Raw genomic sequence first — 15,312 nt, 5'->3', positions numbered from 1 at the left:
TTTCAACTTGAAGCAACCAATTCTTTGACTGTTTTCTGATTAATCATTGCCAACACAACCACTTTCAACACACTTTGTATTGTTTTGTTTTATATTTAGCGAACATTTTACTTGATTATTCAACTGTTCCTTGTGAAATCGATATCCGTCCTTAGGGACACAATATTACTTTTGACAACAAGTTGCACGTGCCGTTAAAAGTCATCAATGTCAAACTCTCAGCCTTTTCGATCTCACAACATTCTATGCAAACTTCTACAAATCATTATCTATTTTTAAAAGTCACTACTTGTACTTGTATTGCTTTGCTAGCATATATAAATGGCATATCTAGCAGGAAATATACAAATGAAATTAACTAATCACTATCATGCTTGATCAAACCTTTTAAAATAAAGAACCTTGATGATTTAACATATTTTATTGGTCTTGAGGAGGCAATAAGTAATAAAGGCATACATGTCCCAACATAGATATACTTTGGACCTTCTTCAAGAAACTACGATGTTTGCCTCTGCACCTGTCCCCACTCCTATGAACTTCTTTACCTGCATATCTTCTACTATTTCTGATCCATTTCAAGACCCATCCTCTTACAAAAGGCTTATTGGGAGGATGATTTATCTTACAAACACACATCCTGACATAAAACATGTTGTTCACCATGTTAGTTAGTTTGTTATTGTTCTCACTATTACTTATTCCCAACTTGAGGGGAACTCTTAGAATTAAGAAATTCTTCATAAATATACATAATGGTTTTTCTCACTCAACACTTTGTTTCCTCATCTCACACTACAAGAAAATCACCAAAAGAAAAACCAATCTTAGATACGACAAATAATTAGTTTCTATATTGACTAAATTCAATACTATTTTAGAGACTAAAAAAGTTATTGGTATCTAATTAGCTAATGTCCCGACCAGTCCTCGGCCATCGACCCAAAGGCTGACCTCAAACATCGCGCATCGATGCTTGGTAATGGAAGGGGGCCACGAGGTGGACCCCAGACGTACTTACCAGGGGATTAGGTTAGTCTTTGGACGTTGGTATCCGTAGAAGGCCACGTAAGATGGGCTAAGAGTTATGATAAGTTGACAAGTTAAAGACATGGATTATGTGGAAAGCCTAAGTCACGAGGGATCCATGTACGTGGTGTGTATGATGCATGAAGGCGCAACACGTGAGGATAATCCTGGGAGGCGTTAAAGCTTATTAGGGTTAGGGTCTCCAGAAAAGTTGCATGCATGGCACGTGAATATTTAGGGCACCCACGAAGTAGAAGGCGCTAGAGAATATGTGCACAAGTTGATACCCAAACGACCACTCTGTTATTCGTTGCATTCCAGTTAAGGGAAGTTCAATGTGCCAGGTACGCTAAGATTACCTAAATAGCGGCGCAGGGACATTCTCCAAGGAACCCTAGACAAGGGCAAACAGCACAAAGGTAAACCCTAGTTTCAACCTATATAAAGGGTGTCAAGAACCCTAAAAAGGTACGCAGTTTCTAAGACTGAAGCTAACATACACACTTGGTGTTTCTTTGCCCTAATACTGACTTGAGCGTCAGAGTACAAGGTGAAAGGTGAGAGGTTTCTTGATCAAGAGGGCACGATTCTCAAGTAAGATGAAAGGGCCAAAGCAACTGTTGGAGTCAACCGGCAGGAACAACTAACAAGGTTTTAGATACCAATTTTAGAATCTAAATAATTGGTAGCTAAAACCTTGGTAACTAATTAGATATCAATTTAGAAACTATTTATCAATAATAGAAACTAATTTAGATACCAATAATTTTTTTAGTTTCTAAAATATTATCTAATTTAGTCAATATAGCAACTAATTATTTTTTGTCTTTAAAATTCACTACAAGAAAATGTTATGATAGTAACTAATTTAGAAACCAAAAGAAAATAGTTTCTATAGTAACTAATTTAGATACTATTTTATAAACTAAAAATTATTGACTACTTAAAAAAGTATCTATTATTAATAAAATATTATAATATAATTAGATATTATATTTTTAGTAGCTAATAATAAAATTAAAATAAATAAAAAATTTAGAGAACATTTTTTTAATCTCTTGTTAAAATGTAATTAAAAACATTTTTTTAATCATTTTTAATTTATTTTAAAACTATTTTTGGTCGCTAAAAATAATAAAATTAGAAATTAATTTATAGTTAGATACTTAAATTTTTAGTCACTATGAATTTAGATATTAATTTTAGAGTAATTAAATTTTATAAAATTAATTTTTAATTTTTAATTTATAAAATATTTTAAATTAATATGAATAAATTTAATAATTTATTAATTTTAATATAATATTAAAATAATTAATATCAATTTAAAAAATACATTTAAAATAGTATTTTAATCTTTTAGTTTTATTTAAACATAAAATTAAATTAATAATAAATTCAAAATCACTACCATTGACCCCACCGTCGCTCTTCATTCTCACAGATTTCATTTTGAAAATGTTGAAAGCAAGTTTGTGCTCATTGAAGCTGTTTGGTGCGAAGCTATTCCTTTCGGTGGTTCTGTTTGAATCGCGGTTGAGTTGGTTTGGTGAATCAAAATGGGAGAAGTTGTTTTCTCGAGGTAATTTCCATGTTCTTCTTTGATAATTTCGTTTTCGCCGATTATCTCTTGTTCTGTTATTCCTTCCAATGATTTTGTTTGAATCGCGATTGAGTTGGTTTGGTGAATCAAAATCCGAGAATTTGTTTTCTCAAGGTAATTTTCATGTTCTTCTTCGATAATTTCGTTTTCGCATATTATTTCTGGTTTTGCGTTTTGTTGATGAGAATGTGAATCACTTTTGATCTGTTATCAATTTGTCATGTTTTGGTTGAAACTGCAGATAACATGTTTGTTAAATTGATTAGGAGTGAAGTTAAGATGTAATGTTGTGCTGCAGAAACTGTTGGGTTTGGGTTACTTCCTATGTGGAGGCCCATTGTGAAATTAGGTTAATTTTCATTTGCTTCTAATTTTTCATTGTGTGAGAGGGCAGTCAAGGAGGCATAGAGAGAGTAAAGAGAGCTATCTAGAGACACTCTTGGAGAGAGCCATCAGCAGGGGCAGAGACACAACAATGTGCCATATATAGAGAGTGAAATAGAGAGTGAAGTTTCGTCAACAACTTCCGACCACTGCTTTGTTCACCGTTGGATCGGGCTGAAACTTTGACAGCAGGTTCACAACGTGAGGTACAACAATCTGACCGTTCGGATCTTTGAGAAGTTGATTGAGCAGTGAGAAATCAGTCTCATTCCACAACAGCGTTTTCTGCATTTTTCTTAAGAACGATAATTTTCGGATCGCCGTTGCCACTTCGTGCACCGTTGGATCGGGCTGAAATTTTGACAGCAGGTTCATAACTCGTGGAGCTTCAATTGGATCGTTCGGATCGGTGAAAAGTCACCGGAACAGTGAGTTATAGGCCGCATACGGTAACTGCTGTTTATGAACTTTCTGGATTCTTATTCTGTAATATTTGGCTGATCATTGAGCACGAGTTGTGCTGTAATTTGAGACTCTCTGTGTAACCTAATTTCATCATAGTGGAGTTTGACTGACTGGCTTGTGCCCGTCACATTAACAAGGTTTTCCACGTTAAAATTCCTGTGTCTTCCTAAAGTGTATTTTTGTTGCTGCGATTATTTGTTATTGCTCCTCACAGATTCTTGCGAGTTGGGGAAATTATTATCCGCTGCTTATTAACTCTGGTTGAATTGAGTTTTATTGTGTTGAATTTCCCATCAGAGTGGTATCAGAGCTCTTTGGTTGGAGTTATTGGACTGCTGGAATGATGGAGGCAAAAACAAATAAGATGATTTGTTTGAACGACACTAATTATCACTTGTGGAAGAGAAAAATGAAGGATTTGTTATTTGTGAAGAAATTGCATCTTCCTGTGTTTGCTACTGAAAAGCCAAAAGACAAGACTGATGAGGATTGGAAGTTTGAGCATCAGCAGGTTTTGTGGTTTTATTCGTCAGTATGTTGAAGACAATGTTTATAATCACATTGCTAATGAGGAAGATGCAAAATCCTTGTGGAAGAAGATTGAGACTTTGTATACCTCTAGTACATGGAACAATAAATTAAACTTGTTGAATTCCTTGATGAATTTGAGGTACAAGGAGAACACTTCTATTTCAGATCACTTAAATGATTTTCAGGGGCTCCGAGATCAATTGTCAGAAATGGGCATCAAGTTTGATGACGAAGTTTTGGGATTATGGCTACTGAATACTCTACCAGATTATTGGGAAACATTTCGGGTTTCAATTACAAACTCATCCTCGGATGGTGTTGTCTCCTTGGAAAGTGTCAAGGGTAGTGTTCTTAATGAGGAGATGAGAAGGAAGGCACATGGTACTTCATCTCATTCCGAAGTACTTGTCACTGAAAATAGGGGGAGAAGCCAGAGAAAGGAATTGAAAAGGAGTAGACAGAACAACAGAAGTAAATCCAAGACCAGATACAAGAATGTGGAGTGTCATTATTGTCACAAAACAGGGCACATTCAAAGAAATAGTTTTATATGGAAAAGAGAGAACAAGGATAAGAAAGGGAAGCAGAAGGAAAAATATCATTACAATGATGATCATGTTTCTACTGCTACCTGTGATGATGATCTTGTTATTCTCCGGGGTCATGATTCAGTTAATCTTGTATCAGATGAGAGCATGTGGACAATTGATAGTGGTGCTACACTGCATGTTACACCAAGGAAAGAGTTCTTCACATCTTACACTTCTGGTGATTTTGGAGTGTTGAAGATGGGTAATGATGGTGTGTCCAAGGTAATTGGTATGGGTGATGTTTTCTTCCAGACCAATATGGGAATGCAGTTGTTGCTCAGAGGAGTCAAACATGCTCCAGATATTCGCTTTAATTTTCTTTCTGTGCAGATGCTTGATGATAATGCTTTTGAAAATCACTTTGGTTCAGGAAAGTGGAAACTCTCCAGAGGTAATCTCATCGTGGCCAAAGGGGAGAGAATCAGTAAACTGTATTAGACAAAAGCATTGGTTGCTAAAGACAGTGTGAACGCCATGGATATGGACGCTTCTTTGTGGCACCAAAGGCTTAGTCATATCAGTGAGAAGGGGCTGAATTGTTTAGCCAAAAAGGATGTGCTTCCGGGATTGAAGAGTGCAGAGTTGGAGAAATGTTCTCATTGCATGGCTAGTAAGCAGACCAGAGTATCCTTCAAGAAGCATCCTCCCTCAAAGAAGTCAGAGTTGTTTGAATTGGTGCATTCTGATGTTTGTGGCCCATTGAAGGTAAAGTCATATAGTGGTGCACTTTACTTTGCTACCTTTATTGATGATTGTTCTAGGAAACTTTGGGTTTATGTTTTGAAGACAAAAGACCAAGTCCTAGAAAAATTCAAAGAATTCCATGTTTTGGTTGAGAGACAGTCAAGCAAGAAGCTAAAATGCATTCGTACTGACAGTGGTGGTGAGTATTGTGGACTGTTCGATGCTTATTGCAAGCAACACGGTATCAAACATGAAAAGACTCCTCCTAAAACTCCTCAGCTGAATGGCTTAGCAGAAAGGATGAACATGACACTGATAGAAAGAGTCAGGTGTATGCTTTCTGAAGCAAAGTTGCCTAAGCACTTTTGGGGTGAGGCATTGTACACTGCAGTGCATGTTATTAATTTGGGTCCTGCAATTGCTTTGAATGTTGAGGTGCCAGACAAGGTTTGGTTTGGCAAGAATGTCAAGTATGATCATTTGCGAGTCTTCGGTTGTAAAGCATATGTGCATGTTCCTAAGGATGAGAGATCCAAGTTGGACGCGAAGACAAGGCAGTGCATCTTCATTGGTTATGGTCAGGATGAATTTGGCTACAAGTTCTTTGATCTTGTTGAGAAGAAGGCAGTGAGAAGCCATGATGTGAAGTTCATGGAAGATCAAACCATTGAAGATATTGATAAGACAGAGAAGACGACATTTGAGACAGATAATAGATTGTCTAATGTCGATCCAGTTCAGAGTGATGAACAACATGATGATGTTGATGATCAGCAACTTGGAGATGCTTTTGATGTTCCTATTGATGACGCTAAAGAGGAACATCGGATGTCACAAGACGAGGAACATGGGTTTGGGCTCACTTCCTATGTGGAGGCCCAACCCATTGTGAAATTAGGTTAGTTTTCATTTGCTTATAATTTTTCATTGTGTGAGAGTGCAGTCAAGGAGACCTAGAGAGAGTAGAGAGAGCTATCTAGAGACACTCTTGGAGAGAGCCATCAGCAGGGGCAGAGACAGCTTGAGTGTGTGCCAGCAGTGTGCCATCTATAGAGAGTGAAATAGAGAGTGAGAGTGAAACAGAGAAAAGGAGGAAGTTTTGTCAGCAACTTCCGGCCACCGCCGCCGCTTTGTTCACCGTTGGATCGGGCTGAAACTTTGACAGCAGGTTCACAACGTGAGGTACAACAATCTGACCGTTCGGATCTTTGAGAAGTTGATTTAGAAGTGAGAAATCAGTCTCACACCGCAGCAGCGTTTTCTGCGTTTTTCTTGAGTACGAGAATTTTCGGATCGTCGCTGCTGCTTCGTCCACCGTTGGATCGAGCTGAAATTTTGACAGAAGGTTCACAACTCGTGGAGCTTCAATTGTATTGTTCGGATCGGTGAAAAGTCACTGGAACAGTGAGTTATAGGCCGCATACGGTAACTGCTGTTTATGAACTTTCTGGATTCCTATTCTGTAATATTTGGCTGATTATTGAGCACGAGTTGTGCTGTAATTTGAGACTCTGTGTAACCTAATTTGATCATAGTGGTGTTTGACTGACTGGCTTGTACCCGTGATTTTTACTTCTCACATTGAGAAGGTTTTCCACATTAAAATTTCTGTGTCTTCCTGAAGTGTATTTTTGTTGTTGCGATTATTTGTTATTGCTCCTCACAGATTCTTGCGAGTTGGGGAAATTATTATCCGCTGCTTATTAACTCTGGTTGAATTGAGTTTTATTGTGTTGAATTTCCCATCAGAAACCTGGGGAGGTTGAAGAGGAATTTGCTCGTGTTGGTGCTGCCAGGATAATAAAGAAATTTCTTGCTTCTCGTTATCCACGTCCACCTAATGCACCTAAGGAGATAGTATTTGGAGGTTCACCTGACTTTCATGTTGCTCTACCATCGTGGTTGTCTGAAGAAGATGTCAATTATTATGCCAGCAAATTTGAACAGAAAGGCTTCACTGGTGGGCTGAACTACTATTGCGCTATGGACTTGTGAGTTTCTTTATTCTAGTTCCTTGTAGGGAACATTGCCATACATACTGCAATTCAAGCTCCTATTTTGTGCATGTGACTGGAAATAATTTTTTTAGTGTACGTGACCTCAAATGATCTTCAACTGATCATGAATAAATTGTTCCCAATGATTAATATTTAGAACACCGATCTTCGTATCCACATGGGGTGTATAGGATGGAAGGAAAAGAGAAAAAAAAATGTGTGTGTGAGAGAGAGAATGTGTGTGTACAATAAACTTAGATTTGGATTTTGGAACAGGTTGATGGGGAAAGTTGCATCTGATAAATGCCACAAGTGGGTCTTTAAAGAGCCCACAGAATGTGAACCGAATATCTCCAACTATTGGCAGAGCTCCTGTTGAAAACTTTCCCTCCAAATGCGAATCCATTAAGAGCATATTGTTCTTCCCCTGTATCATATCAAGTGCCTGCAAACAAAATCAGATAACTCCATATGGTACCAACCAAAAAAGCTATTTGAACAAGTTAGCATCCATAATTGATGTTAAACTTAGGTACCTATAATAGCATCTGCAAGTTCCATTTTTAGCTATCAATCAAAGAAAAAGATTTCCATACCTTGAGTTGTCATTAGTAAATGTTCATGGTTTATTTATTGTACAATATTATAATATCATTTATAAGGTAATATAATAAGCACTTGGAAATACAGCCAGGATCCGTAGGGAAAATATTGAAACTAGGAATTACATGTTTAAGATTAAAATGCCACAAGTAAAAACATAGAAGCATTTAAAGCTTTTAGTGATATATGGGAATATTAGACAATTTATACATTAGCAGGTGATGAAAAGGGCAAGTTGATTAAGGGAAGGGAGGTTTCATTTGCAGTTTAATATCTCTGAATTTCAGTAATGCAATATATTGTCATTAATGAGTTGTTCAGTCATCTATGTGTGTGTGGGATAATTGACTGGATGAGTAATCCTTGCATATAGATGGACGAAGTGTTTCTGTTGTTGCCATTGTGTTATTATCCTCAAATCCTTTTATGTTATCCTTATAACATCACTATGTAACTCTGAACTTTTATGCTCGATTAAAGTCAAATTAACTTCAATTTGTAGGATGGAATTGAAGAATGCCGTAAGTTATGTTGTGGTCATGGTTACCTTTGTAGCAGTGGTCTCCATGAGTTATTTGCTTGTTTATGTTCCTGCATGCACTTATGAGGGTGAAAAATTGTGCTGCTTTTACAGGTTTGTTAAATGTTAAATAATGCATCCTGTTGGTACTACAACTTATATGGCTCGAATGGAACAACTGATGCAATACCATTCTGATGTTAAAATGGGTATAATAATGAAACTGGAGATTATGCCTACTCTAACCAGATCAGTTTCATGATATCCAAATCAAATATGGCTTTATTTAATTTTTCTAGTACTAACTATGAGTTGTAATATTATACTTGTTTTATTCCTTGCATATGAGGATTGGTTGAAGCCTAATGTTGTGTTGGAAGCATTTGAAGCCAGGACTGCTAGGATGTGTGTTGCTTGTGCTCAAAATCTTAGCAAGTTCTCTAATGCTGAAGAGGGTAAATGCAGAAGTGGAGCTGCTAGGATGTGTGTTGCTTGTGCTCAAAATCTTTAGCAAGTTCTCTAATCCTGGAGAGGGTAAATGCAGAAGTGGAGTTGCTAGGATGTGTGTTGTTTGTACTCAAAATCTTAGCAAGTTCTCTAATCCTGAAGAGGGTAAATGCAGAAGTGGAGTTGCTAGGATGTGTGTTGTTTGTGCTCAAAATCTTAGCAAGTTCTCTAATCCTGAAGAGGGTAAATGTAGAAGTGGAGGAATCAATGTCATACTTTTTTTCATGTTTTATGGTATTTTGAAAGCACTGCAAAAAGAATATGTGAATATGTGATGTTATTCATGGATTATTAATGTATATATTTATTTACCTTATAATACAATTATTTCAAACAACTGTGATAGTAAAATAATTTCTACTTGGATTTATGCGATTATCTTCTAGTTTCTACTACAATCTTAGTTCACAATCATAATTCATAAAAAAAAGTTTCTTGTAAAATTTGAAAAAATATTCTCACTTCTAACTATATTTGGATTCTGAAAATAATTGTTTTGAGTTGACGAACTCTATAAATTTATTTTAAAATTAGTGAATTTAAATATACAAATAAATACAAAATATGAAAGAGTAAGTAGGTAAATAAAATAATATTTTATAACAAATTATATTATTTAGAAACTAATATAGTGACCATTTTTTAGTATTTACATATTTGGTCACTAAATGAGTTTCTATATATTTTGGTCACTAAATTGGTTTCAACGAAATTGATTATTAATTTGGTTTCTATATAATTGGTCACTAAATTAGTTTCTATATATTTGGTCATTGGTATCTAAAATTAGTAACCATGATTTTATCCACTTAAGACTATTAGTTTCTAAATTAGTCTCTAATTAAGTTAGTGACTAATTTTATCATTTTAGAAACCAAAATTTTAGTTTATAAAAACACTTTTTCTTGTAGTGATTGGTTTCTATTTAATGATTTTCTATAGTGTCAACATCTTTGTTTTTCCATTTGAATTCTTTTTGCTTAGCATTTTATGCTAGAGCTAAATATGTTTTTTTGCTTTTTTTTTTCTGATTTACACACTTGATTTTTTAGGCTTTTTGTTGTTTATAACTCACTTTCACTTTATAATCAAAGTTTTGCTTTTCTCTCCTTCTATATCTAGATTTTCCCTTTCACTGCTTTCCCTTGCATGTTGGTTCTTTTCTTTACTCTGCATATGTAGCTTTCATACCTTGACCATATTCATTTGTTTGCTGACATGGATATCAGACACTTGCAATGGAGTGGGGTTTGCTTGTGATTCTAAGATCAATTGAATAAGTTGTAGTTTGCCATATTTTCATGTATGTGTTGTATCATTGCATGCCCCACTAAAGATTATTAACATTGTGCAAGCATTGAAATTTAGAAGTTCTTTCATATCACGGGTATGATTGAATTCACAACTATCCAATTTTGATCCAACATTTACGACAAGTCATAAGAGACAGACCAATGAAGAGCCAATAAATATCTTTGAAACGTTGATTATAATAGATCAATATAAGCCTTCGTGACCTTCATCGTGTAAGCTTTACAACAATCATTGTCCTCTACACCAATGGTCATATATACTTGTTTTCTTTATATTGAATGTGTGTTTGATTTGCCGATTAAACTTTATTAGATTGATATTTAAGCATTTTAAGGTAAGAAATAAGAAGTTTAAACTTTATGCGTTTTAATGTAAGAAATAATCGAAGGTACCTTGTATCAAATAACACACCCTGAGATATCTAAAATAACCAAAAAATGGCAGATAATTTAAAGCATACTCTGCAATTGCAAACCAGTTTTCACATTCTTCAGCATAGTTTCATATAATACACATCCGCTTATAATCCAATTCAGAACATTGAATACATTTTCATAACCGTGCTGTTGATCAGAATATTTTTGGGTTAGAAATATCAGTGGGATTTCTTATCTCATCAAGTTTTGAAAGAACCAAGTTTAATACTAGTTAGATCACCTATTTGTTGATTAGAACTTTTGAATATAACCAAAAGGAATAGTAATTGCATATTTGAATTTGGAGTGAATGAAGAGTGGAAATAGTGTTTTACACACCTCAAAATAGCAAAAGTGCAAATGGTAGTTGTGAATGTGGTGTTGGTGGGTGAGTTCAGAAAGCCTAAACTAACATATATCTGAGAAAGGAAAAAGCAATATTATTCCAAAGGGTCCACCACCACACCTACAAATGATGTAACACCAAAGCAGAATGGAGAAAGGTACAGACCAACCTTCTGCATATCTTTTTATTACACACCACACAACATGAATATGCTGCATACATGTTACCAAGAAAACATGAAAATTGAATTTTGTAATATGAAGTCCAATAGAATCACAGATGAAAGTACATCCAATGCTCAAAAACTTTACAGCGAGGATCAACTATAGTTCGAGGACCACAAACAGAACAGCCAAATTTCCTGGGAAAACAATGAAAGGTGAAAGATCAGCAAGAGAAAATCATGTATTCCCAGAATTGGCTAAGCTAACTTGGTGATGAGCATCAAGTTGAGGAGCAAGCAACACAGTTATGCTTTCCTTTCAAATTACATCTCTTGGTACTGCAGCAACTGCATTCGGCCTTGCATTCTTAGCTGTTCATAGAACCTTTTGATGAAATCCTCAGCCTCATCATCAACTTGATGTCCACCCTCTTCATTCTCATCCTCAGATGAATAGTTGGATATCCTCACAGAGAAGGGTGAGAGGAGGGGGCTCTTCATCTCTCCAGGAGCAAAATCAGAAGCATCAAACCTAAGGTTTTTGAAAGTGTATTCAGGTGTCATAGGAACCAACACCACAGGCATAGATTCCTCAACAACCTCTGGGGTGTTGATGCAAGGGAAGTTGAAATGGAGCTTCCTCTTTGGCACATGGAAAAAAACAGGATTTGGACTGTTGCTGCAAGAGAATTCATACTCCTGTATGCCATAGCCACGTACCAAACTCTTTGAGTGATGATGGTTATGATGAAATGACATGAAATTGCTCATAGATTTTCTAAGCAGTTTCCCTTTTTTCATCATCAAATTCATGTCCATAATCAGCTTCCTCTTTGACACCAAACCCTTCCTGATCATGAAGAAGGTGATCCTCAACACATTCCACAGCTTCTTGGGAATAACTGGAGTGTGTACCTCCATTTCTCAAACTCCACAAACAAAAAACAAATATTGACAATTACTAAAGGTTTTAACTAACTTGAGATAAAAGGGTTCCTATAATATTGAAGGAACTGAGAAAGAGAAGAAAAGTGAGGACTTTCTGTGAAGCAAAGTGTGAGCTTTCTTTCGTTCTGCGAGGTTTTCGAAGCCTCGCAGAAACAAGAAAACCTGATGAGAAAAAATGGAAGCAAAGCATGAGGGTTATATAGGAAGTAGAAGACATGATGAAGTACTGGAGAAGCCTTGGTGAATAGAAGTGTGTTTTCAAAAATGGACCCAACAACCGCTCCTTCCACACAACATTTCAGGAAAAAAGAAAAGAAAAAAAGGCAACTATCCGTTTCAAAAATATATAAATTAAGCTAACAATAAATCAGATAATGCTGGAACAACAGTCATTAACTTCATTTCTTACAATAAAAGCACATAAACTTTTGCTGTCCTATTAAAACAATTTTTACAATCTAATTCAAACATTCTAACTACAAAAAATCATTAATGGGTATCTTGGATGTCATTCAAAATCTGATTTTTCGTTACCCAACAGTGCATGATAATTAAGAGGTACATAAAACACAAAAATAATTATGTATGATATTAACAATGAGATAATTAATAGTTGAATGTATTGAATTCAAATGCAAGCTCAAAACCACCCTGTGGGTGTAGTTGACAGAGAAAAGGGATAATGTTATCATGGGTTGTAATAGCATGATTTTGGTCGGTGTGGGGGGAAAAGAAATTCAACGGCTATTACATGATGTGGCTCAAATATTAGACAGACAATAATAGGAGACCCATTTGTTGTGTACATATTAATATAACTTCAAATTTTATTTACTTATTTTATTTATTTATTAGCAAAAAGAAAGGGGGTTTAATTCAAGTAATTGCCATGAAACTACAAGGGAGCCTTGTGTTGGGACATCTGTCCTGATATCATTGGATGTTAACAAAACGTTTTTGTTTATTTTATATATGCATGGTTGGTCTTTTATAAAAGCCCACGCTTTCTTTCGGGTTAACAATGAAAGATTATTATTATCATTTTTTTAGTAAACTTTCTTTTGGATTAACAATAGAAGATTCTCAAGAGCTTTTGTTTAGCTAGAAATATTTTGCGGAAATAAAGGAACTTGAAACCCAATTCAAAGATTGCTAACTTGAGTTGCCTCTCCTCGATAATTTGCTTAGTATATACTCATTGTAAGAAAGAAGGGTGTGTGAATTTTTGGCTAGGTTAGGTTTGAAAGAGGGGATTTAAAGATTCAATTTTAGTTTATCTAAAAGTTAAGGAAGATTTTGTTATTGATCACCGACACAAGATATTTTCGGGGATTTTTAATTGAGTATTCTTTATTGACATAATTACATTCTCTAAGAATTTCCACCAGCGTAGCCTTCTTTACTCCTCCAGGACCTCCAGCCACCTGAGTCGCGCCTCCGAAACTATATTTGTTACAACTACCAGAGTAGTGGAAGTTTTATTTTATTTTTACTGTTATCTTTTTATTTTAATATTTTCAATTATTATTTTTCATTAATTTGATATATTTTAGATTATACTTATAATTTAATTATATTTAAGTTATAATTGTAAAGTTAGAATTCTAAAGTTAAAATTGATTAATTTATATTAGATTGGAAGTATAATTAGAATTGTTTAATATATTTTGGTAATGGTTTTCGGATGTTTGATCCCAACAAATATTGTTAGATTTTGGAAAGTTCGTGTTTTAAGTATTATACTAACAAATTTTGTAAGACTTGTTTATTAAGAGATCCTTAGTTTTTCAAATGAGATTTAATACATTTATTTGTTTAGTACTTTTTCAATTATAAAAGTTTTCTTACGTCAAACTAAACTTTATATAAAAAGTAGCGGAAGTTGTCCTCACATTAATTGTATTAAATCTTGAATTGTCCGGTTAGACAATTTGGGCAATTTGGGAAGAACAATCATCTTTTATTAGTTCAATAGTACATAACGGATAGTATACATATCATATATTTTACTTAATTTTGGTTCATTGCATTTTGTATTGATCTTCTTCGGGTGCATATTTGATTGATTGTGAAAATTTTATGTCACTACTTTTATTTCGTGCTACCTGAACACCAATGCGAAATGTTGCTGAAATTTTGTGAAATATAAGTGATGAAGATTAAATATTATGTACTATTGAACTATAATAAAATTAATTCTTCACGAATGGAATAGGGTCACTGATGAGAATAATTGTATTCCCACTTAATAACTTTAATCATATATTCTTGGATTGTAATCATGAATAAATTTATTATTTTAATTAAGATTCATCTAATTGGGTTTATTTGGATCTTAACCATTATTTCTGTTAATTTTGTGTTTTTAGAGTATACGGTCTAATATTTCTCATGATACACGGTTTGAATGAAGCGGTTACCACTGTGAGTGGGCCTAATGTGCGAAAACCCAAGTTGCTTCTTTGAATCAAAATAGAAAAAAATATATGAGGAAAAGAATAAGAGAAAAAATTAACAATATCTCAAATACAGAATTGGAAAAAAATCTTATGATAAATACGAAGAAACAAAATCGTGATAAAACTAGAAACAGTATCTGAGAATTATGTAATGTTTAAAAATATAGGACTTAAATAAGATGGGGTGAATTGTTTAAGAAAGATTTTTGCAAATATTGAAGGTAGATTGAAAGAAAATGAAGAATCAATCAATTAAAAATCAGTTAAGCCAATTAGAAAACTATTTTTAGTTTAATTGCCAAAAATCAACATGTTGTTTTTGCGAAACAACCGGTTGTTTATACCAGCAGTTTATAAATTCAAAGCTAAAGCAATTTTTGAAAAAAGAGTAAGGATAGAGAGATTAACACAGAATGTTTATACTGGTTCACTCTTTACCAAGAGCTACATCCAGTCCTCGAAAACCACTGAGAATTCGCTATGTAATCAAACCTTGATTACAAACAACACACCAAAGTGGTGATCTTGAACCCTTCAAGAACACACACCACCTCTGGCAAACAACACACAATTTTTAGAACAACCTCTGAAACTGCACCACTCCAAGTCACACAGAATTACAGTAATCAAGAAAGAAAGGAATAGAATACACCTGGGTAAAATCAAAGATTAAAGTACATAGAATCCTATTCCACACTTGAGAATGATCCAAAGCTCTTTGAAATCTTTGAAAATTGATTTTAATTAAACTCT

General features: G+C 34.6%; 1 protein-coding gene and 1 long non-coding RNA gene across 2 annotated transcripts; one reads left to right on the top strand and one right to left on the bottom strand.

Annotated features, from left to right (window-relative positions):
- Positions 1-2,450: 2,450 nt before the first annotated feature.
- On the top strand, positions 2,451-9,250 carry LOC137837231 (uncharacterized). The gene is made up of 3 exons (XR_011085398.1): positions 2,451-2,611; positions 7,036-7,277; positions 8,389-9,250. It is a non-coding gene; the product is annotated as an uncharacterized lncRNA (long non-coding RNA).
- A 1,813-nt stretch (positions 9,251-11,063) lies between these two features.
- Positions 11,064-12,395, bottom strand: LOC137837232 (uncharacterized). The gene has a single exon (XM_068646170.1). The coding sequence runs from the start codon at positions 12,071-12,073 to the stop codon at positions 11,477-11,479; it is 597 nt and encodes a 198-aa protein (XP_068502271.1). The 5' UTR covers positions 12,074-12,395; the 3' UTR covers positions 11,064-11,476.
- Positions 12,396-15,312: the final 2,917 nt, after the last annotated feature.

Source organism: Phaseolus vulgaris, chromosome 4 (genome assembly GCF_000499845.2).
Source record: "Phaseolus vulgaris cultivar G19833 chromosome 4, P. vulgaris v2.0, whole genome shotgun sequence".
In the NCBI taxonomy this organism is placed as follows: Eukaryota; Viridiplantae; Streptophyta; class Magnoliopsida; order Fabales; family Fabaceae; genus Phaseolus; species Phaseolus vulgaris.
Note: the sequence above shows the minus strand (reverse complement) of the source record. Positions and strands in the feature narration are given on the sequence as shown.